Raw genomic sequence first — 26,057 nt, 5'->3', positions numbered from 1 at the left:
CATAGACTCACAGGAATTGTGTAAACGTGCCCAAATAGTGAAAGAAATAGTAAAATAGTTCCTTAAGAAATCCTTCAGTTGTTTACTCATCAGACTTTCCAGTATTTTGGCTAGGGGAGACAGATTTGAAATGGCCTATAATTGTTGAGGCTCGATGGTTCACAATCACAACCTTTTAACCCTTTCCCCTTTGACGGTAACCGTCGGTAGTGTGATAGTAAAGGGTTAACCTTCTGTAGTGTGTCAGGGAAAGGGTTAACCTGCTGTTACAGATAGATAGATAAAAACTTTATTGCCATTTCAACACGGTTGATTGGGATTTGTCTTGGTGCCACATACAGTACAGACAATGTTAAAAACATACAATATAAAAACACAAGAATACAATCCCCACAATAAAAAGTTTACACAAACAATTAAAAAGAAAAAAATGCTACAGTACCTAAAATAAATTGCTCAGTGTTCCAGTTTTAAAGTGCATATTGCCTTAAAGTGCATGTTGGCTGGTGCTAGCCCTTGTTGTGCAAAGTGCCTGTACATTTGTACTTGAGTTCAGGTGACGGACAGCCTCGGGATATGTACTGTTTTTAAAATGGGATGTCCTGCACCTGAGACTTTGGAGTCTTCTGCCAGAGGGAAGGGGGCTAAAGAACCCGTCTAGCTGTAGCGCGGAGTCGGGTATGCCAGAGTGAAGCCACGTCTTGCTGAAGCACATTACGGAGCAGTCTGCGTAGTCCTTCCGAGATGATGTTAACATGGCCAGCTCATCCAGTTTGTTAGATAGGGATCGCACATTTGAGAGTATTATACTCGGTAATGCAGAGCGGTGCTTGCGTTTTCTGTGACGCACAAGAACGCCAGCCCGTCTTCCGCGTCTCCTAGGCGCAGAGCCGTTGTGTGGACCCGAGCCGGTTTGTTGAACAAAGTCACTAGAAGAATAAAGTAACTTGGGTTCAATGTCCGGCAGCACAGAACGTATCCTTAAAAGTTCCATCCTTTCATATTTCAGACACGTACCCTCCGAAAAACACATGGAGAAAACAGACAAACACAGAGCAAGCAGCACCATGTCGCCATTAGACGGCGCCATCTTAAGCCTTATGTGGCAGTGAAATGGTTAACCTTTGTGTATTGTCGCAGTGAAAGGGTTAACCATTTGGTAGTGCGGCAGTGAAAGGGTTAAAAGAGGACCATCCAAATTTGTGGAATTACCTAACTAGTTTAGTAACCTACCACTCACCACACTGGATGTAGGTAGCACTGACTATTCTAAAACTGTAGTCTATCAAACTAGTAGCTACTTAACAATGAAGGTATTGCCATGTTGTAAACAGAGAGCTAATTACCAGAGGCTCTGAGCAGTGAACCTGTGTAGTATCACCCTCTTGCTTTCAAATGGTGTAACCTTATATTGAATATCTATTTCAATGGACAGATAGAAATTCATTCAAATAAAATACTTGTTGACTGATTTGAAAAATATTCCAGAATTCAGTTCAGTTCCGGCCTGTAGCCCATGTGTGACATTTCATCTAAATCTGCCCTGTAGTTTGCGAGATTTGCTGTAGACAGAGACACAAACACACGGACAGATTACATGATCTCATACAGTTTGTTTGTTTGTTTGTTTGTTGTTTATCAGCTCCATGACAACAAGTTGAGCAGTCTACCCCGTGCTCTGGGAGAGCTAGAACAACTCCAACAGCTAAGACTGAGGTACTCACACACGCACACAGAGCCACGTCCAACAAGGTCCACAGTATCATCATCTAGGTCGTCCTACAGGCATTAAAGCGTTCCGTCTTGAGGCGGATTTCCGTCTATTTGATTATATTTATATAATATTTTAATTTATATTTAAAAATTTATCTTTTTTTTTTTACTTTTTTTTTTATATATATAAAGTTTGCCAATCAGTAGTATAGTATCAGTAGTGGTAGTAGTCGTAATAGTAATCCAGTCTATTTTATTTCTTCTAAAAAAATAAACTAGTTCAACACAGGCAACCACTTATGCATGCTCTAGTGTCTAGTCGATTTTGTGTTTTGAGCACAAAGATCATCATAGATCTAGCCTCTTAATTTTGCTCTCAAAGTGCACCAGATTGATGCATTTAACTTTAAAACGTAATTTTTTTTTTAAATTCCGAGGCGGCATGCCCCCGGACCCCTCTGGAGGGGCAGAGGTTCACCCACCACCACAGTCTCACTAAATCCTGTGGGAAACACTTGAGGATTCACATTTTTTTACGGCTGTGGGTAGGGCGTTCCACATTGTTGTGGCATAATTGCGAAACGTGTTTAGTCCCTTGTTTGTATGATAACAAGCCTTTTAGTTCATGGTTCAAAGTAATGGGAAAAAAGTGCTAGCTCGCCATCAATCAGAAGCTAGCCACAAGACTTGCATTCATGCTCTCCAGCACACAGCCTCCCTGCCTGGCACAACAACCACAACAGTAGGGTCTATAGTCACAATCAGGACAGTAGGCTCTACAAGTAGGCTAACGCTATTAAAAGAAAATACAGTGGAGGTTAAAATAAGAATAGACTTGGCCTGAAAAAAAGTTCAGTCAGGAGATTTTTTTTTGCTTTAATCCCTGCGTCCTATGACGGGCCATCCATCGGTGCTTCCAGTCATCCCGATCCTCCATGCATCCAGCTAGCTCGCCGGTACTTCCTGCTCCCACATCTTTCTTGAGTATGTCCACTTATGTTAGTGTGGGACATCCTCGCGATCGATGCCCGTGTGTTGGCTTCCACAGCACGTTTGCTGGCTGGCAGCTCTTGGTGTCACTGGCAGTGACCTGCCGGCCTCATTCTCCTGACTGCTATTTTCTCGCTCACCCTTGGCGCCCCACCCCCATACAAGTTTGTGTTGGTAACATGCTCATCCTTGTTGATGTTAAGTACTACACACAGCATTCTGCTGTAGCACCCATCTAGGGACTTCTGCAGAGTGGGCTTCAGGGTCCAGCATTCACTGCCATATTGGAGAACAGACTAAGAAACTGAGTTTGATGTTTGTCGGGGGAGGTTGGAGTTCCACACACTGGTCATGCCGTTCAGGGCCCTTCAATGCAAACGCCTTCCTCACTTTAAGGTCTTGCTCGGACAAGTTGATCCACGAGCCTGGGTATTTGAAATCATTGACTTCATTTAGAGCAGTACCTCCTGTTGTTATTAGAGGTGGATGGTCCGGGAGGATGTTATAGGTTATGACCTCGGTTTTCTTGGCATTTAGCCTAAGGCCAACCTTGGTGCACTCCGTCTCCACTCTGCACAGGAGTTCCTGTGCCTGGTCTACGTGGTCAGAGCAGGCTGATGTCGTCCACATAGTCCAGGTCTGTTAGGACTACGGCGGGATGTCATCTCGATCTCCTAGGTGTTATTGTGAGGCGAAGTTCCTGCTCCCGTCCACGGATGGCCTTCCTGAACGCATAGTTTAGGACTATGACGAAGAGGTAGGGGGCAAGGGTGTCCCCTTGCATCACCCTAGCGAGGATGTCAAGGCCTTGAGTATCTTCATCATCACGCCTCTGTGTATCGAGTCAAATGCCTCTTTGAAATCGATGAAGCACAGTACTACTGTATCCGGTTCAGTATCATGCGATTGTACATCTTTGCACACGTCAGACTTATGCCACGGTAATTGTGTGGCTTTGAGAGATCTCTGGACTTAGGCACTGGGACCACATATCAGGCTGGTTGTTTGTCATCAGGGTGTGGTTGCAGAACTCCAGGATGATGTTGTCAAGGTCACAGTTCTTACAGACCACTGGGGGAATGTCGTCCGGCCCAGCACTTTTTTCCTGCTTCAGTGTGGATTTCACTTTGGCAAACTCCCTGTCAAAAGTGAGATTCGTGAGGACGGCAGGTATCATCTCCTCAGTTTCGTCCACTGTCGAGTGTGTTCCCAGGAGATTTCGGAAGTAAGTGAACCAGGAGGTCACCCTCTCCTCTGGGCTGTGGCCCGCCACCTGTCCCTCCTTCCACCTTTTCCTCCCACTCATCTCATTGATGACCCTCCATGCTTCCCCGTACTGCTGTTCACCATGCTCCACTCTCTGCACCTTCTCCATCAGCTCCTCCCCCCCTGATCTTATCGTAGGTATCGAATGGAAGCCATTTGGCCTTGTTCAGTACCTTGCGATTCTCTGCAGTCTGCTCGTGCCAGTAGCCTTGGCGTGCTTTCTCCACTCCCTCCGGATGCCTGGACCTCCGGGACACCCCATTCCTCTCCACCACTGGAACACACATCCTGGCCGCCATTCGCAGCAACGAACCGCCTGTATTTGGTATTAGGCTCCTCCTCCTCACCCAGCAGCTGAAAGCGATTCCTCACCTTCACTGCGTACCTGGTTTGAAGGTCAGGGTCAGAGCCCACAGAGTTGAACTTGCTGTAAGGTAGAATGAGCTCGAATTCAAATCAAGATGGGAAAAATGGGAGGAATATAAGACAATTAAGAACGACACCACAGAAGAATGATAGGAACTAAGAGAAGAAATTGAAATGTAAATATTAGGGGTGTAACGGTACGTGTATTCGTCCCGCGAATTTGCGGTACGTGCAGCCATACGGAGAATACGCCCCACAGCGCAAACACACCCACATGCAGGCACTCGCGAGGTCCGTGCGAGAACAGCGTGCGGCACACCGAGTCCCTGACTTCAGTTCAGAGCGGCGAAAGTGCACGGAGAAAGGCACATTTACATTGGAACAGCTGCGTTTTCTTGTTCGGCCAATAACGTTAACCAAATGAAACCAATGGAAAGAAACACACACGCGTCGCCGACACACACACACGCGCGCCAACAAACACATCAACATTCTCCCCCGCCGGACTCACAGGCACAGCTCATCAAATAAAAAAAATAAACATACTTTTCCGGACAGATCATCTGAGCTCCACTGTGTTTAAATCCAAATAATCTTCTGCCATTGTTGTAATATGTCATCTGTTCTCTAGTATTCAGTCTCGTCGTGAAGTTAAATTCTCTCTAGAAGTGAAAGTGAAACTTAGCAAGGATAAGTTGTTAAAGGGGCAGTAGGCAAGTGGATGCCTGAACACAGAATGACACAAGTATCACTGACTACCACGGCAAGCCTATAGAAAATGATTCTATATAATAATAATAATTATAATAATTATCATAATATATATATATATAATTTATGAATTAACTTTATTTTTTTAAATTTGAAAAAAAGATAAATTTTTTATTAATTTATTATAAATATTTTTTTTCTGTTATACCGAACTCGTACCGAACCGTGACCCCAATACCGAGGTACGTACCGAACCGTGGCTTCTGTGTACCGTTACACCCTTAGTAAATATACAATGTAAATACAAGGAAGGTCAATGAACTCATGTCATATTTTGCTTTTCTTTTTTGTTTTTGTTTTATGTCTAATGTTTTGTTGTTTGTGTACATATGTTGAAAAATTAATGTTCAAAATTCAAAGGAAATGCAAAAAAAAATTGTAAAAAAAAAAAAAAAAAATGAGCTCAATTATTGTATAGTAAGTACAGGGTTCGTACGGGTGCTGGAAATCCTTGAAAATGCTTGTATTTCAATGTGCTGTTTTCAAGGTTTTAAATGTGCTTGCATTGTGTATAAAGTGCTGGAAAGTTATTGAAATTGTAATTGCACTTTATACTTTCATAATAAATCGCTATCTGACTGAATAGTTTGGTTTTTAGATAAAGAAATAAAATAAGTCGGAGCGACTCGAACGAGCCTAATTGCATTCGCCTTTCACGCAAAATGAAATGTGGCTGGACTCGACCCGTAGTGTTTTTTTTTTCACCTGTGCCATCTGAGAACAGCGTGTGTGTGTGTGTGGCCTACATGCCTACACGTTTTAATGAGCTCTGGCTTGGAGATATAAAATATAATTCATGGTTAAAAAGAGGACATCCCAGAGTAGCCGTGTGCAAAATATGCAGAAAGGACTTGCAGATTTTTACCATGGGGGAGAGTGCACTTTCGAGCCACATGAAAGGTGAGCCAATGAGCCATGGGTGTTATTAACGTGTCTCTGCCTGGCTCGCCAGGTACTACTAAGTTCGAGACTACAAGTGCTCCACACCTGTCTCCGTAAATGTTCGTTATAAAAATACCACTTCAATAATCGAAATAGTCAAGTAACAGGCAGAATACACTATTGGAATTACAAACTCGTGTTTACCGGACTCTGTTTTTCACCGCAGTGTTTTGAAATAGGCAGCATGTAGCCTAGCCTAACGTTAGCTAATTCCCTTCCATGTATTTCAAAACATGAAAACTTGTGTATTGAAATGGTATTTAATTTTTATAACGGAACATTTACGGAGACTGGTGTGGAACTGGTGTGGGGCACTTGTAGTCTGGAACGCAGTAACGTACTGTATATGTGTATGTCATGTATGTCATAAATGTTATGATGAATTGAAAATGGGGGACCCTGATGTAAACAAGACGAAAGTATTTCTCTGGTCTGCATCCCCTTAACAATTGTGTGTATTGAGCCGTAGTGTACTGTACGTTTTCAATCAATCAATCAAACGTGACGAGCCAGGCCAATTTTAGCATGTTAATTTATGGAATATGCAATCTAACAGCTAACGTGAACTTTACAGTAAATTACATGGATAATAATGTTAAGGTAGTTCGTTCATTCCTGTAGGTACTAGGTAGGCCATCATTAGGCTCTAAAATTCATAGGCAGTAGCCTTAGCCTATAAATGAAAATGAAATATAAATGTTTTATACATACCGGTACATACATAAGGCTCAAGGAGCTGATTGACTGCCTACCTCAAAGTCTGTTCTCTTATTTAGCAAATTTTCAGTAAATATTTGATTGAAATTGAAGTTTTATCTGGTGATTATTTGAGTGATTGTTTACTTACAGGAATTAACCAACTACCTTAACATTATTATCCATGTAATTTACTGTAAAGTGCTGTAACATGCTGTAACATGCTAAAATTGGCCTGGCTCGTCACGTTTGATTGATTGATTGAAAACTTTATTAACAGATTGCAGAATGGGTACAATACAGTACGGCTCAATACACACAATTGTTAAGGGAATGCAGACCAGAGAAATACTTTTGTCTTGTTTACATCAGGGTCCCCCATGTTCAATTCATCATGACATTTATGACATACACGACGACATACAGATATACAGTACGTTACAATACGGCTCAGCCAGGTTATATATGATGCCAAGTCTACATCATTTTGGTTGTTTATAGCACAATAACATCTGATTTAATGTGATGGAAGAAGTGAAATAATCATTTTGAGTAAATATTTAATTTACCACAGCCGCATAAGATGCTGGAAAATCTTGAAAATGCACCTTGAAAATGCTTGAAAAGTGCTTGCATTTTGCCTTGGAAAAGGTGTACAAACCCTGTAAGTAGCCATGAGGCATACCGAGGGTTAGCCCACTGTGGCCAGGAAGTAGCCTGAGAATAAGTAGCTACAAATAATAGCCTACAATAAATAAGTAATAATAATTAATATAGCAGGCTTGTACTATTATGCACTTTGCTACTAAGGAATCTACTTTACCAGGGGTCAGCAACCTTTACTATCAAAAGAGCCACTTTTTCCCCCTCCCACAAAATTAAATGCTCAGGGAGCCGCACAACCTATTTACCCTTAAAATGAAGATAACACAGTGTATAACGTTTTTTATTACATGGCGTTTTCACATTCGCCGAAATGCTTGCTTGTGATTGGTCAATAGCGCTCGTCAGAGGTCCGATATTACTCGATAACGGACCTCTGCCGAACAATAATGGCCGCTGTGCGCAGCTGGACCAATCAAGCCCACTACACACACTGTATCAGTGCTGCTCAGCATAGTCAGTCATGCAATCAGACCACAGACCTGCCGGCTGCCGATAATAATCATCACTTTATTTGGGCTGAGCCACAGAACAACTGCGTCTGCATTTGATCTCGTCTTGTCGATGAATTAGGTATATTGTTAGTAAGTTAGCCATGTAATAAGCGGGATAATGTATAGCCTATACTCGGTCATTGTCGCAAAATAATTGACCTTCACTGACGTTTAAAACACCTCGGCTGCGCCTCAGTGTTCTAAACTCTGTGTCGGTCAATTATTTTGCGACAATGACCTCGTACATTATACATACATACATACATACATACATACATACATACATATAATACATTATCCCTTACATATATCCCCAAGCATACCCCACATTTAGCATAAAACGCCTGACAATTGCATACCCAAAGTAATTTGCGATTTATTATACTTTATACTTATAGCACACAGTTTGTTGCATTAATGGAATAATAAAGCAACAAAAAGAAATTGTTTTACTTTTTATTGCTGTTTTTACCTGTTATAACAAAGGAAAACCTCAAACTCTTATGAAGAGGAGAAAAAATACTGGCTGTGTAGACCTATTTTTAAATAAAACACAGAAGAGGAGACAAAACACTGGTGTCTGTAGACCGACTTTGAAATAAAACCCTGAACTATTCAGGTATATTTGAGTCTTTCCCTTATTTGTGGAACATTTATAAAATAAAAAGTAGTCTACTTTGAAAAAAGACTACCATGTGTAGACCTACTTTGAAATAAAACACAGAAAAGGAGAAAAAACACTGGCATCTGTAGACCTACTTTGAAATAAAACCCTGAACTATGCAGCTCTATTTGAGTCCTTCCCTTATTTGTGGAAAATCTATAAAATAAAAAGTAAATTTTTCGTTGTTCGCAAATTTCGCACCACATATCAGGCATACAGGTAAGCCTGCATTGTTAGTCGTGAAAGCAAATTAATCTGTCCACGCTGAATTAAACCCTCTATTTTCCTCAGACTTTCCTTTTTTTGGATTTATCCATGGTTGGCTTACTGGGGGGTCGGAAACTCAAGATTAGCCACTTGCAGATGGCAGGGAGAGGCGCGGGGTGTGACGTACTGTATATTTTAGTTGATGAAATATTTTAGTTGATGAAATATTTTTTCATTTCAGTGTCACAGTATGCCATCGATCTCCAAAATAAGAAATAAGCTGATTGGCTAAAGAGCCGCATGCGGCCTCGGAGCCGCAGGTTGCTGACCCCTGTACTATACCTATATTACTACATACTATGCTAATATGTCTATACTACTATACTACTACCTACTATGATAATATGCATACTAAAGTATAGTGAGACTGTGTGTGTGTAGTCCAGGGTTCGAAATTAACGGGGGCTTGGGGCATAATGCCCTTGAAAATGGATAAAATGCCCTCGAAAATCAGTTAAGGGGGGCACTTAATGCCCCCGACAGTTTACTAATTATATATATATATTTATCCGGTAATGGAGCGTCTGTGTATCGTATACGGTTCAGATGACGCGCAAATAAAAAAAATCATTTGGCGGAGCCGGTGTTCTGCACTGGCTGCAGCTGCAGCAGCAGCAGCAGCCAGGTGCTAGTCAGTTTGTGTAAAAATGGCACGCACAATATAAATCAATCTTCATTACGACTTTAAAAACATAGCCATTAACATTACATAGGCCTACACACATCTTGCCATAGCGTTAGCAGTTTGTACAATGTTTGTAGCTGTTAGCTAGCTAGCCCTTCACAACAACAGCTAACACCGTAGCTACTAGCTACTGTAGCAGAGGAGGAAATGGGAGTCTGAGAGGCGGGGTGTTTAAAGACAATGATAGGCGTTTATTCAACATCCAAGAAGGCTAACATACAACTGTGTTTTACTAACTCCAACCGGGACTATTGCCGCTTTCGCGCTGCTTGTTGACGTTATGAACTGCTCCTAACGTGACCGGAGCTGAAGGTGGCGGTGCCACACGCTAAAATGTCCGTGGGGACCCGGCGCCAACCCATAGATAGTTCCAACTCACAGAATTACGTAATCCACCACAGTTGCACTCAATATTTAAATAATGTTAGTCTAAATATATGTAGACAGAAACACAATAATTTCAAGCAGAAAACGAATCTTTCCATTAAGAACTGACAAGCAGGGAATTTAAACATGGTTGACATTGTTTTTGTGTGTTTATATTAATTAAAGAAAGGAAAGTCTAGTGCTGGCTGAGCATATTGTTTGTTTGCACTAAATTAATACTTTGACAAATGTAGCCTATATTTTTCAGTCAGTTCGGTCTTTGTGTGCCAAACATTATTTAAGGCTGTAAACACTGTAAACCTTTTATTTTATTTTTAATAAATGAGAAACATGTTTAGATTTGAGTGTTATAGAAAAAGAAAGCAATACGCTTGGACCAGCACTCACAGATTTTGGTATATTTAATGGCAGCCTGAAACAAACATGTTTCGGAACGATTATGTTCCGAAACATGTTTGTTTCAGGCTGCCATTAAATATACCAAAATCTGTGAGTGCTGGTCCAAGCGTATTGCTTTCTTTTTCTATTATACTCGACGGGATTTCAGCACCCAGTGTTATAATTTGTGAGCGCAGTCTATCTTGACTTTTAGATTTGAGTGTTACATTTTTTTTAATAAAAATTTACGTATATCGAACTGAAAACCGTGACCCCAAATTCGTGATATGAACCAAACCGTCCATTTTGTGAACCGTCCCACCCCTACCGTTTATCATAAAAATTCAGTGCCCCCGAAATACAAAGAAAAAGCCCCCGAAAATCAATTAAGGGGGGCAAAAAAAGCCCTTGAAAAAAAATGTTAATTTCTAACCCTGGTGTAGTCACAACCAGCTGACTGTGTTGCCGGTGGAGTTGTGTGTTCTGAAGAACCTCCGCTGTCTGATGCTGCAGCAGAACCTTCTAGAAGACCTGCCTCATGACCTGGGACAACTAGAGACCCTGACTGAACTGGTAACACACACACACACACACACACACACACACACACACACACACACACACACACACCAGGAGGTCTAGTATCAGTATATTTAACCTTAAAGGAGAATACCACCCATTTGAAGACCTTCTAACTATGACCTTCTAACTATGACCTTCTAGCTATGACCTTTTAGTCATGACCTTCTAACCATGACCTTCTAACCATGACCTTCTAACCATGACCTTCTAACTATGACCTTCTAACTATGACCTTCTAACTATGACCTTCTAGCTATGACCTTTTAGTCATGACCTTCTAACTATGACCTTCTAACTATGACCTTCTAACTATGACCTTCTAACTATGACCTTCTAACTATGACCTTCTAACTATGACCTTCTAGCTATGACCTTTTAGTCATGACCTTCTAACTATGACCTTCTAACTATGACCTTCTAGCTATGACCTTTTAGTCATGACCTTCTAACTATGACCTTCTAACTATGACCTTCTAACTATGACCTTCTAGCTATGACCTTTTAGTCATGACCTCCTAGTCATGATTTTATAACTACGGCCTTCTAGTTATGACCTTCTATTATCTTTTAGTCATGACCTTCTAACCATGACCTTCTAGCCATGAACTAGAAGGTGACATGACACATCATTTTCCGGTGTTGTTATATGATGGCTAATGTAACTATGTTGTAATTGGTTGAAGGGCCTGTCCAACAACCATCTAAAGTCCCTCCCCTCCAGTCTGGGCCGTCTGATTGATCTACAGAAACTAGACCTGTCTCACAACATGCTCACCTGTCTGCCTGACTGTCTGGCTCAGCTCTCTAGTAAGTCTGTCTGTCTCTCTCTCTCTCTCTGTCTCTGTCTCTGTCTCTGTCTCTGTCTCTGTCTGTGAACATTTCATTAGTTTAAAAAAAAGAATTCTCATCTACCTTCTGTAAATATCTTTGCATATGTTGTATAAGGGCCAACTTGACTTTAACAAAAACAATAAAACTATAAGCCCTTGAGGAGGCTGTTACCGGCTAAAAACCTATAGTTGACGCGTCTGTGGCCGCTGTTGTATACCGTCTGGTGAAAGGAATGAATGTCCACAAGGTCCGTTCCACTAGTACCCCAAATGGGTTTATTTACCACATAATTAACGTATGCACCAATTGCATGCGATACAAAGCAAATGCCAACGATACCTTCAAAAGAACAAACAAACACTATACACTACAAACAAAACGATAACAAAACAACGTGCCGTGTCGACGTGACGACTTGACGACTTGACGACTTGACGGTCAAAAACTGTTTGGCTCTACCGGTAACCAAACACACCTGCCTGTCATCAGTCCCGTTACTCATTAAGTAGCTACGTATGTCACCTACTGGTGAGCAACGGGAACTGATGCCACAAACTCAATTTGGCAGGCTGGCAGGCACAATGTATTACAGGCAGAATTCATCATAAATACATAAATCCAAACAATTGCATAAAATATAACATATGGCACTACAACCATGTAAATTGGCTCTTACACGCCGGCCTCTAATTGTTAAATGTCATAACATATAACAATTATAACATAAAATGAAAAACAAAAAGAGCCAAAGTGTGCCATATAACCACAAAACAAATCAATGCCATATAACCACAAAACAAATCAATATTTATCGCCTCGTGCATAACAAACTTCCAAGCCCGGTCAATGGTCATTCCAAGATCAATGTCTTGGCCTTTAAGGACCGAGCACCCCAAGCCGTTCTCGTCTGGGAAAGCCTCTAAAAACTCTGCAGAGGAGCTGCAGAGTTGCAAATGTCAATGAAATCTCCCGCCATCTTGTCCATTGGCGCTCAATATCATTGGGAATGTTTTCATCCCAGCTGCACACTCTTCTCCACAGTTTGAGCAGCATGGACTTGGCAGGAAGTGTAACTGGGCCAAGGAAACTCAAGGGACGGCACACCGAAATCTGGTTGTTCAGTGAAGTTCCCAGGTTGCTCAGTGTCTCTTCCAATCTGCTCACGGAAATCATATTGACAGTGGCCACTGAAATCCCATTTTCAGGACCATTATTTTCTTGCAGGGGCCCGTTGACCACCCAGCCCAGAACAGTTCTCATAGCATACGGACCATTTCCACGGCCGTTGATCACCTCCCAAGGTTCCAATAACCTGGGAGCATTGGTACCAATCAATAGATCAACATTTGCCTTTATGCTGGGAATTTGGACATGGGACAGGTAAGGCCACTTCAGCAAATATTCCTGTGATACAACATTGTCACTTGTCACAGGCATTTTCCTTTGTGAAAGGACTTCTGGGAGGCTATAGAAAGTGTCCCCATTGAGACCAGAGACCTCCAAACCTTTCAGTGAGGTACTTGATACCACCTGCTCCTGGCTCAAAGTGCGCAGAAGGAAGTTAGTCTGTGGTCCAGTCACATCCAATGCACTCATTAAATGCTCAGAACAAAATGTTGCAGAACTGCCAGGGTCGAGAAAGGCGTATGTTTGCAGTATCTTTCCATTTGTGGACTTGACTTGGACTGGCAGAATGGACAGCTTACAATTTCCTCCGCCGGCCCCAGTAAGACCACACGTCTGCGTGGCTATAGTGACACTTGACTTGACAGCTGAAGTGACACTTGCAGATGAATTAGGCTGCTGGTATGTGCTGAGGTAAGGCCTGTCAATGTGAAGTACGGTTGGATGTTTTTTCTCACAAACCTTGCAGGTTAGGCGCTTGTCGCAACCAGCACTCATGTGACCGGAACACAAACATCCGAAACAAATCCTATTTTGCTTTATGAAAATAATTTTATCATTGTGGTTCTTGCCTTTCAGCAGCGGGCACTCTGACAGAGAGTGATCCTGAAAGCAGCATACACAAGACTCAGATTTCTCCACTTCAAAATCCTGCCCCCTATGGACAGAGCCTGAATTGACTTTGAAATCATGTCCCCTATGGACAGAGCCTGAGTATGCTCTGCTATCCTGTCCTCTATGGACAGAGCCTGAATTGGCTTTGGAATCATGTCCCCTATGGACAGAGCCTGAATATGCTCCGCTATCCTGTCCCCTATGGACAGAGCCTGAGTCTGGGTCCTTGGAGTCCAGACGTGTGACAGTTGTAGCAAAGCTGTTGCCTTCAGCTCTGCCAAACTTGTACTGAGGCTGGAACTTGCTCCTGTTGCTCAATCCATCCTTTATGGTTGGTTTATCCTGGATGTCACCGAAAAGTGGGTCAGAAAGGATCCTGACCTGACGTTCCACGAATGTGACCAGATCATTAAAAACAGCTCTATGATGTCGTCGCTCAAGTAGCTCATAAGCTGTTGTCCTCCATCTTTCCCTAAATCGGTAGGGCAGCTTGGTTATAATCATGCGCATGTTGGTAGGCATGTCAAGCTCCTGCATGTGTTGCATCTCTGTCATCACGTTGCAACAGTTGCGCAGGAACAGAGAATAGTCCTGTAGTGCCTTTACATCTTCAGCCTTAACTGCGGGCCAGGCCAAGGCCTTTTCGATATATGACGTAGCGATCTTAAATTCATTCCCGAAATGTTCTTTCAGGAGACCTTTGGCCATGTCATAACCACGGTCTGGCATCATGTGCTGACAACTCCTTACCAGCTCACGTGGTTGTCCTTTTGTGAACTGTTCCAAAAAATATAAACAATCAGCTTTGTTGGCCTTTGCTTCAATATTGTGCTCAAAGGATCTTATGAAGCTCCTGTAGTGAAGCGGGTCACCATCAAAGGCAGGGATGTCTCTGGATGGTAGAGACATTGTGAGCTGTTGTTGCACAAGAGCATTAGTGATTTCATTCTGCCGTTGCAGGACTGTACTCAAGTCTCCTTGAAGTTGTACTTGACAAGGTTGATACAGTTGTGGTTGCACAGCAGCTCCACCTTGTGGTGGCATTTGAAAAGGTTGATACAATTGTGGTTGGACAGCAGCTCTACTTTGTGGTGGCATGTGAAAGAGGGGTGGTTGTGCAGCAGCTCCACCTTGTGATGACATGTGGAAGAGGGGTGGTTGTGCAGCAGCTCCACCTTGTGATGGCATGTGGAAGAGGGGTGGTTGTGCAGCAGCTCCACCTTGTGATGGCAAGTGGAAGAGGGTTGGTTGTGCAGCAGCTCCACCTTGTGATGGCAAGTGGAAGAGGGTTGGTTGTGCAGCAGCTCCACCTTGTGAGGGCATGTGGAAGAGGTGAGGTTTAACCTTTGGCTTGACAACAGGCTCTGGCATAGGAGTACTGAATTGCTGTGCTGCTGGATTTAGCACAGTATGGCTTGAATGAGGGGGTCCAGTGTGATTTCCCACATGCCTTTGGCTAGAGGTTCGTGACCGTCTCCCTGCATCTGACGTAGTATGCATAACAGCTAAATGGGCAGTGGATACAGCCAACTCAGCCTCCATTTCAAGCTGCTCCTTTTTCCTCCTTAACTGTTGCTCTTGCTCCTCCAGAGCTTGTCTCTCCTTTAAGTACGCTGCTTTCACCAGCAGTGATGCTCTTTTAGCCTCTGCTATGAGGCGTTCAGAGCTGGCACTGCTACCACTCTTTCTGCTGCCTTGTGAGCGTCCAAAGGAGATATTTGAAATACTGTCATTTGGTTTCACATCATCAACCACTGTTTGTATGTTGTCTGGGCGCACGTCATCTGTGGGTGCACTGACAGTGTGCACCTCCCTTGTGTGCACATCCTCTGTGTGCACAGCCTCTGTGTCTACACAGACAGTGTGCACATCCACTGTGTGCACAGGTTCTGAGTGCACTTCACCCTGGCTATTTGTAATTGCCATATTTTGTGCCAGCCAACTCTCAACATGCACGTGGAAGCTTTCCAACGTGTTTATTCTTGACCCAAACCAGGCAGTTTGTAATGCATTTTCGTCCGGGGACATAGTTGACGTATTCATAAATTCATTTTGTACAGATTTGGCTGTCTCACACAGCCTAACATATTCACATAATACACCTTGTACCCCTGTCACGTCAGCATTGTGCATAAATACCTCCATCATTTTGTACAACTTTTTTGCCTTATTTAATTTATCTGATCTTTTATTTTCCAATTTTCCCAATTTTTCCATTACAGCCTTTAAGGTCAGTTTAATTTCCCTTTTTTCCATTGTGACAGTTTTCACAGCCGCCTCTGCACCGACGAGTTGCTCATTATTAATGTCTTGATTGTCATCCGCAACGCTCATGTTGACAATCAGCAGTGAAATGATTGAAGCAATAACGTTATGCCCGGCGCGCACGAAGGGATTCAAACAGTCAACGATAGTTGTGCGTGGCGCACATAACGGATTCAACGCCAATGGTGGCGCGCACAAATGAATCAAAGTTAACGGTAGACTGGTACGCGCAGTCTATTTTCAGCTACCAATGCATTGGAATTTATGCTCGCAAAACGTAAGAGTTGTGTGCACACATTTACCATGGCCAAAAAAAGGGGTAGCGCTACCTTACCTCGGCTTGTAGCCTACCACGGAAAATGTTGGCAGCTGACGTTGGGTACCGTTGGTTGTAGTTGGAGCTCTGATGAGTAGGTTGACGTTCAGCGCTTCTCAGCTCATGGCTATGTTGACATCCAACAGCTGGAACTGCGCAAATCCCACGCAGTCCTCAACGCATCAGCTCCGCGCGCGCATCAAAGCGAGGCTGAATGGCTTCCCCGCTGTCCTCAACGTTTCTTGTTGCGCAAAGCTTAAACCTACTTTGCTCGTCTTGCTGTGGTTCTGGCTGATCCACTTTACTGATGAGCAAGTTTTTGACTTGCTTTGCTCTTGGTGTGGTTCTCAATCCACCTTTATACTAAAGAGCACTAGTTTTTGACTTGCTCTTCATGTGTTCTCAACGAGCACTAGTTTTTGACTTGTATAAGGGCCAACTTGACTTTAACAAAAACAATAAAACTATAAGCCCTTGAGGAGGCTGTTACCGGCTAAAAACCTATAGTTGACGCGTCTGTGGCCGCTGTTGTATACCGTCTGGTGAAAGGAATGAATGTCCACAAGGTCCGTTCCACTAGTACCCCAAATGGGTTTATTTACCACATAATTAACGTATGCACCAATTGCATGCGATACAAAGCAAATGCCAACGATACCTTCAAAAGAACAAACAAACACTATACACTACAAACAAAACAATAACAAAACAACGTGCCGTGTCGACGTGACGACTTGACGACTTGACGACTTGACGGTCAAAAACTGTTTGGCTCTACCGGTAACCAAACACACCTGCCTGTCATCAGTCCCGTTACTCATTAAGTAGCTACGTATGTCACCTACTGGTGAGCAACGGGAACTGATGCCACAAACTCAATTTGGCAGGCTGGCAGGCACAATGTATTACAGGCAGAATTCATCATAAATACATAAATCCAAACAAATGCATAAAATATAACATATGGCACTACAACCATGTAAATTGGCTCTTACATGTTGTATAATGTGTGTGTGTGTGCTCTCAGGTGTGAAGTTACTGGACCTCAGTAATAACCAGTTGATTGACGTCCCAGACAGCCTATCACAGATGGTTTCTCTAGAGCAGCTCTTCCTGAGACACAACAAGCTCCGCCTACTCCCACAGCTACCTGCCCCCAACCTCAAGGTAACCCTAGCAACACAAACTCAAGGTAACCATAGCAACACAACTTCAAGGTAACCATAGCAACACAACCTCAAGGTAACCATAGCAACACAACTTCAAGGTAACCATAGCAACACAACCTCAAGGTAACCATAGCAACACACCCTCAAGGTAACCATACACACAGTAACGGTAACACCAACAGATTCTGAAAGTAACTATTGATAGTATTACATCACAGACTTCATTCATTCAGAAATAACCTGTCTGTCTGTCTGTCTAGGAGTTGTATCTAGGTAATAATCAGGTGGATCAGTTGGGGGCGGATTTTCTGCGTAGTCTGGCCGCCATCTCTGTCCTGGAGCTGCGAGACAACAAGATCAAATCCCTTCCTGATGACATCACCCTACTAAGCACACTCACACGCCTTGACCTCACCAACAATAACATCACCACGTAAGTTTATGACATCATCACATACCGCCATGACATCACCATGAAGGTCCAAGACATAATCACATACAGCTATGACATCACCACGTAGGTTCATGACATCATCACATACAGCTATGACATCACCACGTAGGTCCAAGACATCATCGCATACAGCTATGACATCACCACGTAGGTCCACGTCATCACATACAGCTATGACATCACGTAGGTCCATGACATCACATACAGCTGTGACATCTAGGCCTGTCACAATAACTACCTTTATTGAACGATGTATGTAATAATAATTGGTAAACGATAAACGATATTATTGTCAATATATTGTTGACTATTCTATACCACTGATATAATGACAATATAATGTGAGCATCTAACTTAATTTACAGCCTGTAGTAACGTTCTGCCAGACATGTCTGAGTAGAGCTGGGCGATATAACGATAACGATAAATATTGCGATATATTTTAATAATCAATATCGAATATCGAAATAAAAAAAAAATCGAAAAATCGTTTTTTAATTTTTTATATATATATATATATATATATATATATATATATTTTTTTTTTTTTTTTGTGACCTGCAACAGGGCAGTTTTAAAACCAGAGACAGTGGACAGACATCTTTCTTGCCTGCAACTTAAAGTAATGGCTTTGCTTGTCCAAATGACAATACTGACCAAATTGAGATTTATTTTTCTCTTGTCCATTTATTTTGTTTGCTTTCTAATTTAAAATACAGTTTGAAACCGTCTGTACACAGTAGGCTATGTGTGCTAGCAGAACTAGACTCCAGTCACGAGTCACGGTGCACATGTGCAGTGGTTTGTCCACCAAAAAAGCGCCAAAAGATCGAAAATAAACTAGCAGAGCCAGAACTGTTCAACTCCCCTGGAGCCACAGCCAGCAGAGAAGCCGGTTTACTTTAGCTTTTAAACCAGCTGCAGCCTGAGAACTGGAGTGTGAGGGGATGTAACACTAAAGATTTGCTGCAAAATAAACATACATCTGTTGTTTAAAAAAAAATAAAAAATTAATACTTATAACAATTTCGATAATTATCGATATCGAGAAATATGATAACATTATCATATCGTTATCGCGATATGATTTTTTTCCATATCGCCCAGCCCTATGTCTGACTACAGCCTGTAGTAACGTTCTGCCAGACATGTCTTATGTCTGTGTGAAAACCAAATAAGGGGAGAGGAGAGAGAAGAGAGTGATGAGAGAGAGACGTACAGCCACTGAGGGGTGTGGATTACAGAGAGAGACCAGCCACTGAAGGGTGTGGATGACAGAGAGAGACCAGCCACTGAAGGGTGTGGATGACAGAGAGAGGCGTACAGCCACTGAGGGGTGTGGATGACAGAGAGAGGCGTACAGCCACTGAGGGGTGTGGATGACAGAGAGAGAGAGACGTACAGCCACTGAGGGGTGTGGATGACAGAGAGAGAGACGTACAGCCACTGAGGGGTGTGGATGAGAGAGAGAGACGTACAGCCACTGAGGGGTGTGGATGACAGAGAGAGGCGTACAGCCACTGAGGGGTGTGGATGACAGAGAGAGGCGTACAGCCACTGAGGGGTGTGGATGACAGAGAGAGGCGTACAGCCACTGAAGGGTGTGGATGACAGAGAGACGTACAGCCACTGAAGGGTGTGGATGACAGAGAGAGACGTACAGCCACTGAAGGGTGTGGATGACAGATAGAGACGTACAGCCACTGAGGGGTGTGGATGACGGAGAGAGAGACGTACAGCCACTGAAGGGTGTGGATGAGAGAGAAAGAGACGTACAGCCAGGTTAGCATCTACAGACCTGTGTCATTCCTGAACATCTTGTCAAAAGTTTTTGAGAGATTTGTGCACAACCAACTAGAAGAATATCTCCTCAAAAACAAAAACACTTTTCAAGTACCAATCAGGTTTTAGAACAGCTCATTCCACAGACACCTGTCTGATAGACCTTATAGATCATATAAAAAAGTCAGAGAAAGGCGACTACACAGGTATGGTCATGCTAGACCTACAGAAAGCATTTGACACCGTGGATCACACTATACTCTTGATGATACTAAAATGTGTCGGACTAAATGAAATATCAGTGAACTGGTTCAGATCATACCTATCTAATAGAGAACAGGTGTGCAAAGTTGGAGAGCCTCTATCAGCAGTCAGGGAAGTAACTTGTGGAGTACCACAGGGTTCCCGTTTGGGTCCTTTATTATTCTTAGTTTATATTAATGACATGCCAGCAAGAGTATCCTGTAGGACAATGATTTATGCAGACGACTCCACCTTACTTGTATCAGGAAAAGCCCCAAACAACATCGAGGTAACTCTCCGTAGAGAACTGACCCTAGTTAAGGACTGGCTGATAGATAACAAACTCTCATTGCATTTAGGAAAGACAGTCTATTTTATTTGGAACTAAAATGAAGCTCAGGAAAACGATCACAGTACAGTGTGAAGGGAACATCATAGAGTCCAAAACAAGTGTGAAATATCCAGGAATCACTCTTGACCAGTCCGTCTCCGGAGAAGAAATTGCAGTGACAGTCTTATCCAAAGTCGCAAAGAAAGTCACATTTCTATATCGATACACACTAAAAGAGTAAAACAACTTAAGCTAAACCAGTATAACATTGTTAACGACAGGGCCATTATCATGTGGTTATGGTAAGAGAGCTACATGATCATAACACCAGAGCTAGCATTATGTCTTGCAGTGTTCCTAAAGCTAGGAGTAAGATGGCAAGAAGCTCCTTTTTTTACACAGGTGGTGTACTTTGGATTGGACTACCTCTGCCTACCAAGCAAAGTCAAACTAAATGCAAAGGTAAAACAAAGGTAAAGGCTGAACTATGGGAAGAGCAAATGGCTCAGCATCCACAGGGCAGGACATCAGATTCCAGGGCTAGAGTAGACAGGGGACTGACACTCTAGTTCTTCCTAGTAGGCTATACTGTATGTGCCGTGTTTTTATGCCTTCCATTGAGGACCACCTTTGAATTAAGTGTTTTAATTCATGCTTTTAGGTGATATCCTCAGGAATACAAATTGGTCATGATGATTTGTTTTTATGATGTGTTTGTAATTTCCAAATAAAAATCAAATGAAACCCAAAACACTGAGTGTCTCTCTCTCTCTCTCTCTCTCTCTCTCTCTCTCTCTATTTTCTCTCTTTCTCTCCCCCTCTCTCTCCTATCTCTATATATCTCTCTCCATCTGTCTCCCCTCTATCTCTCTGTCTCTCTCTTTCTCTCTCATATCTCGCTCTATATCTCTCTCCGTCTGTCTCTCTCTCTCCCCTCTCTCTCTCTCTCTCTCTCGCTCTCGCTCTCGCTCTCGCTCTCTCTCAGTCTACCAGCTAGTCTCAGTTTACTTCCTGATCTGAAGATGTTGCTGCTAGAAGGAAACCCACTGAGAGGAATCAGGAGAGACCTGCTGACTGTAAGATACACACTATATACTAAACACTACTACTACACACACACACACACACATGGATGAATCAGGAGAGACCTGCTGACTGTATGACATACACTACACACACACACACACACACACACACACTGGACGTTAGCATCCAGTCTGAATCATGTTGTCTGTTGTGACAGAAAGGAACCACTGAGCTGCTCAAATATCTGAGAGGAAGAATTAAAGGTACGTTACACTGCTTTCTACTGTTATATCCTGTTTCTACTGTTAGTTCCTGTTTCTACTGTTTGTTCCTGTTTTTACTGTTAGTTCCTGTCTCTACTGTTATATCCTGTTTCTACTGTTAGTTCCTGTCTCTACTGTTAGTTCCTGTTTTACTGTTAGTTCCTGTTTCTACTGTTAGTTCCTGTTTTTACTGTTAGTTCCTGTTTTTACTGTTGGTTCCTGTTTCTACTGTTGGTTCCTCTTTCTACTGTTAGTTCCTCTTTCTACTGTTAGTCTCCCCCCTCTCCCCCCTCAGTGGAGCCAGAGGCAGCCCACCAGGAGGAGACAGCCATGACGTTGCCCAGTCAGTCCAGAGTCAATCTGCACAACCTCAAGACACTGAAGACCCTGGACTACAGGTCATCTAACCCTTAACCCTACCCTTAACGTCATCTAACCCTTAACCTTACCATGATCTAACACATAACCTTACCCATAACATCATCTAACCCTTAACCTTACCCATAACATCATCTAACCCTTAACCTTACCCATAACATCATCTAACCTGATCTAACATCTAATCACACCTTCTACCTCGCACCCCACCTCGCCCCCAAACTACTGCTACCACCCCCAATCTACTGCTCACAATCAGTTAGTTTGGGGGCTTGTAACAAACCATGCTGCTCCTGTTCTCTGTTCTACTATCCGACTCGAAGAACTACTCGACACGCACTGTAACCTCAGACATATCATCGCTCAGCCAAGGCTGGCTTCACCCCCCATCACAAAATCACTGTCAATGGCCATCCTGAATGTTAGATCGTTGAGCAACAAATCTTTCTTAATCAATGATCTAATAACTGAAAATAATTTGCAATGCACCATAGAAACATAGCTAATGTACGGCCATTTATAAATCAAAAGGACACTGAAATACTGGATCCATGCCTTTATCTCAAGCCGACTTGACTACTGTAATGCACTCCTCACCGGCCTCCCAAAAAAAACACACACAACGACTACCCTGCACTGGCTTCCAGTAACATTTAGAATCGATTTCAATGTCCTCCTCCTTATATACAAAGCACTAAATGGAACAGGACCAAGCTATATTGCAAATTCTCTAGTCAACTATGTGCCTTCTAGAATATTGTGATCATCTACTACTGGTCTATTGAAGGCTCCAAACCACAGCCTAAAGAGAATCCGGGATGCAGCATTCACAAATTATGCACCAAAGTTATGGAACACACTACCTATGGACATTAGGGAAGCTAGATCTCTAAATATTTAACCTGTTAAGCCCTAGCCCTATTTTCAGAAAATCCGCCTAAAAATACATACCTAAGTAAATGGAAGATTGCTCCACTTCTACTAGGTCCATTTGCATGTTCTTGGTATCAGAAATGGTCAGAAATATTGTGTCTGTTACTAGGCTTGAGTAAATTGTGATGAAACAAAGGAGAATATAAATTATGATTTTTCTTTGCATCTTTGACAGTGAATAACACCATGCTAAAAATGACCAGACATGAAAAACTGCAACTGAGCTCGTTCAGCACCTGCTTGAGATCACGTGTACAAAAAATCAATACAAATAAAGTGTATTATTATTACCCTTAACCTTACCCTTAACATCATCTAACCCTTAACCTTACCCGTAACATGATCTAACCCTTAACCTTACCCATAACATCATCTAACCCTTAACCTTACCCGTAACATGATCTAACCCTTAACCTTACCCATAACATCATCTAACCCTTAACCATAACATGATCAAACCCTTAAGCCCTAGCCATATTTTCAGAACATTCACCTAAAATACATACCTAAGTAAATGAAAGTTTGCTCCACTTCTACAAGGTCCATCTGCATGTTATTGGTATCTATGGACATCTATGGATCTCAGGGAATGTATTCCCACTGTCAGATATAGTGTGTCTGTTACTAAGCTTGAGTAAATAGTAATGAACCAAAGGAGAATATAAATTTTTCTTCCACATCTTTGATGGCGAATAAGACCATGCTAACATTGACCAGATGTGAGAAATTGCCACTGAGTTCATTCAGCACCTTCTTGAGATCAAGTGTACAAGAAATCTAAGCAGATGAATAAAGTGCAGATGATTTACAGGGTTTTTTGTAGTTGCAGTACTGAATTTTGCCATCCGGACAGGCCGACACATGCAATATTAAATATGAATATAGAATATCAGGCCTATAAATTACCTTATTATGGGCAAGTTACACATCTATGGATCGGGCCAAATCTCCTCTTTCCAATTGCAGAGTTCAATCTGGATTTAGTACCAACAGACACCCCTGACGGGGCAGCAAAAACTGTGAATAAAATCTACTGTAAATACAGTAACTTTTTTATAATGTAAATAGCTCCGGCATTTTTCATCAGATTGCAATGCGTTTTTTTTTACATTCACAGAAAAGTAAAGAAACTAACTACGTTCTATTGTATGGCAATAACGTTCAGGTTTGTTCAACCCATTAGATACGATCCCGAAAAATTACAAAAAAATAATAATAATAATCGGGCTGGCGTGAGCTGTGAAGTGTGGTTTCCTGAAATTCGAAAGCCCATCAGAAGCCCTAGGTGTCTTCTTTCAAAAGACTACACACGTATGCCAGCTTCCTTTTTATTTTCGTTGAATTCATCCGGTTTCCGCCGGGATGCGCCGAGATATTTATCAACTCGTTATTTTGCTAATAACACTTAAAATCATTGGTAAACAAACGTAGTGCTGAAAATATACACTTTGACTGCTGTTTTGATAGGGTTAGGGTATTTACTATTGGCTACATTTGAAGAAAAAAAAATGCTACATTAATTAATACGGACTGTATTTATCTATTTATGGCGTGAAATTATTGTCGATCCTTATATAACTATAGACCTCTTTTGTGTGTGTGTGTTGTGTGTGTGTGTGTGTGTGTGTGTGTGTGTGTGTGTGTGTGTGTGTGTGTGTGTGTGTGTGTGTGTGTGTGTGTGTGTGTGTGTGTGTGTGTGTGTGTGTGTGTGTGTGTGTGTGTGTGTGTGTGTGTGTGTGTGTGTGTGTGTGTGTGTGTGTGTGTGTGTGTGTGTGTGTGTGTGTGTGTGTGTGTGTGTGTGTGTGTGTGTGTGTAGTAACCAGCAGGCAGGCTGTATACCAGAGGAGGTATTTGATGCGGCGGTCGGAGAGTCTGTCTGTAACATTAACCTGAGTAAGAACCAGCTGACTGCGCTACCTCACAGGTACACACACACTGAGAGTGGGATCCACAAAGAATGGATTGCACGGTGCTAATTTCACCCTTACTTACAATTCATTATGAATTGAAAATGGGGGACCCTGATGTAAACAAGACGAAAGTCTTTCTCTGGTCTGCATCCCCTTAACAATTGTGTGTTGAGCCGTACTGTATTGTACCCATTCTGCAATCTGTTAAATAAATGTTCAATCAATCAATCACCGCGCAGCAGAAATATAACTAAATCACACTGTCTGACTACCTATTACAACAGAGATAGAACAAAATCACACTGTCTGGCTACCTATTACAGCAGAAATATAACTAAATCACACTGTCTGACTACCTATTACAGCAGAAATATAATATAACTAAATCACACTGTCTGACTACCTATTACAGCAGAAATATAACTAAATCACACTGTCTGGCTACCTATTACAGCAGAAATATAACTAAATCACACTGTCTGACTACCTATTACAGCAGAAATATAACTAAATCACACTGTCTGACTACCTATTACAGCAGAAATATAACTAAATCACACTGTCTGACTACCTATTACAGCAGAAATATAACTAAATCACACTGTCTGACTACCTATTACAGCAGAAATATAACTAAATCACACTGTCTGGCTACCTATTACAGCAGAAATATAACTAAATCACACTGTCTGGCTACCTATTGCAGCAGAAATATAACTAAATCACACTGTCTGGCTACCTATTACAGCAGAAATATAACTAAATCACACTGTCTGACTACCTATTACAGCAGAGATATAACTAAATCACACTGTCTGGCTACCTATTACAGCAGAGATATAACTAAATCACACCATCTGACTACCTATTACAACAGAGATAGAACTAAATCACACTGTCTGACTACCTATTACAAGATTCTCCTTGTATGTCTGTCAGGTTGGTAGAGTTCCAGTCCTCTGTCTCGGAGGTGAATGTTGGTTTTAACAGACTGACTGACTGCTCTACTCTCTGTTCACTGATCCAGCTGACCCACATCGACCTGGGGTATGTTACCTTTACCCTTAACCCTTTCACTGCCGCACTACCAAAACGGTTAACCCTTTCACTGCAACAATTCACAGAAGGTTAACCCTTTCACTGCCACACGGCGACCGTCGTTTGTGTGATAGTAAAGGGTTAACCTTCTGTCATGTGGCAGTGAAAGGGTTAACCGGCTGCCGCGTTATCGGGTAATCTTGCCAGCGGTTGAGCGCCATACCGGAGTATAGTT

General features: G+C 42.3%; 1 protein-coding gene across 2 annotated transcripts in view; it reads left to right on the top strand.

Annotated features, from left to right (window-relative positions):
* lrrc40 (leucine rich repeat containing 40) overlaps positions 1 to 26,057 on the top strand; it is a 46,612-nt gene that overhangs the window by 8,443 nt on the left and 12,112 nt on the right. The window contains exons 3-12 of one of the 2 annotated variants that reach the window (XM_084310020.1): positions 1,643 to 1,716; positions 10,726 to 10,855; positions 11,548 to 11,671; positions 17,323 to 17,462; positions 17,725 to 17,897; positions 21,260 to 21,350; positions 21,518 to 21,563; positions 21,859 to 21,961; positions 24,691 to 24,767; positions 25,702 to 25,831. In XM_084310020.1, coding sequence (XP_084166146.1) covers positions 1,643 to 1,716; positions 10,726 to 10,855; positions 11,548 to 11,671; positions 17,323 to 17,462; positions 17,725 to 17,897; positions 21,260 to 21,350; positions 21,518 to 21,563; positions 21,859 to 21,961; positions 24,691 to 24,767; positions 25,702 to 25,831 — 1,088 coding nt within the window. Of the gene's footprint in view, positions 1 to 1,642; positions 1,717 to 10,725; positions 10,856 to 11,547; positions 11,672 to 17,322; positions 17,463 to 17,724; positions 17,898 to 21,259; positions 21,351 to 21,517; positions 21,564 to 21,858; positions 21,962 to 24,690; positions 24,799 to 25,701; positions 25,832 to 26,057 lie in introns of both variants that reach the window. The other variant, XM_084310019.1, reaches the window with a different exon arrangement.

The sequence above is a fragment of the Notolepis coatsorum genome, assembly GCF_963971535.1.
Source record: "Notolepis coatsorum genome assembly, chromosome: 3".
Classification (NCBI taxonomy): domain Eukaryota; kingdom Metazoa; phylum Chordata; class Actinopteri; order Aulopiformes; family Paralepididae; genus Notolepis; species Notolepis coatsorum.
This window is presented reverse-complemented; position numbering and strand designations above follow the sequence as displayed.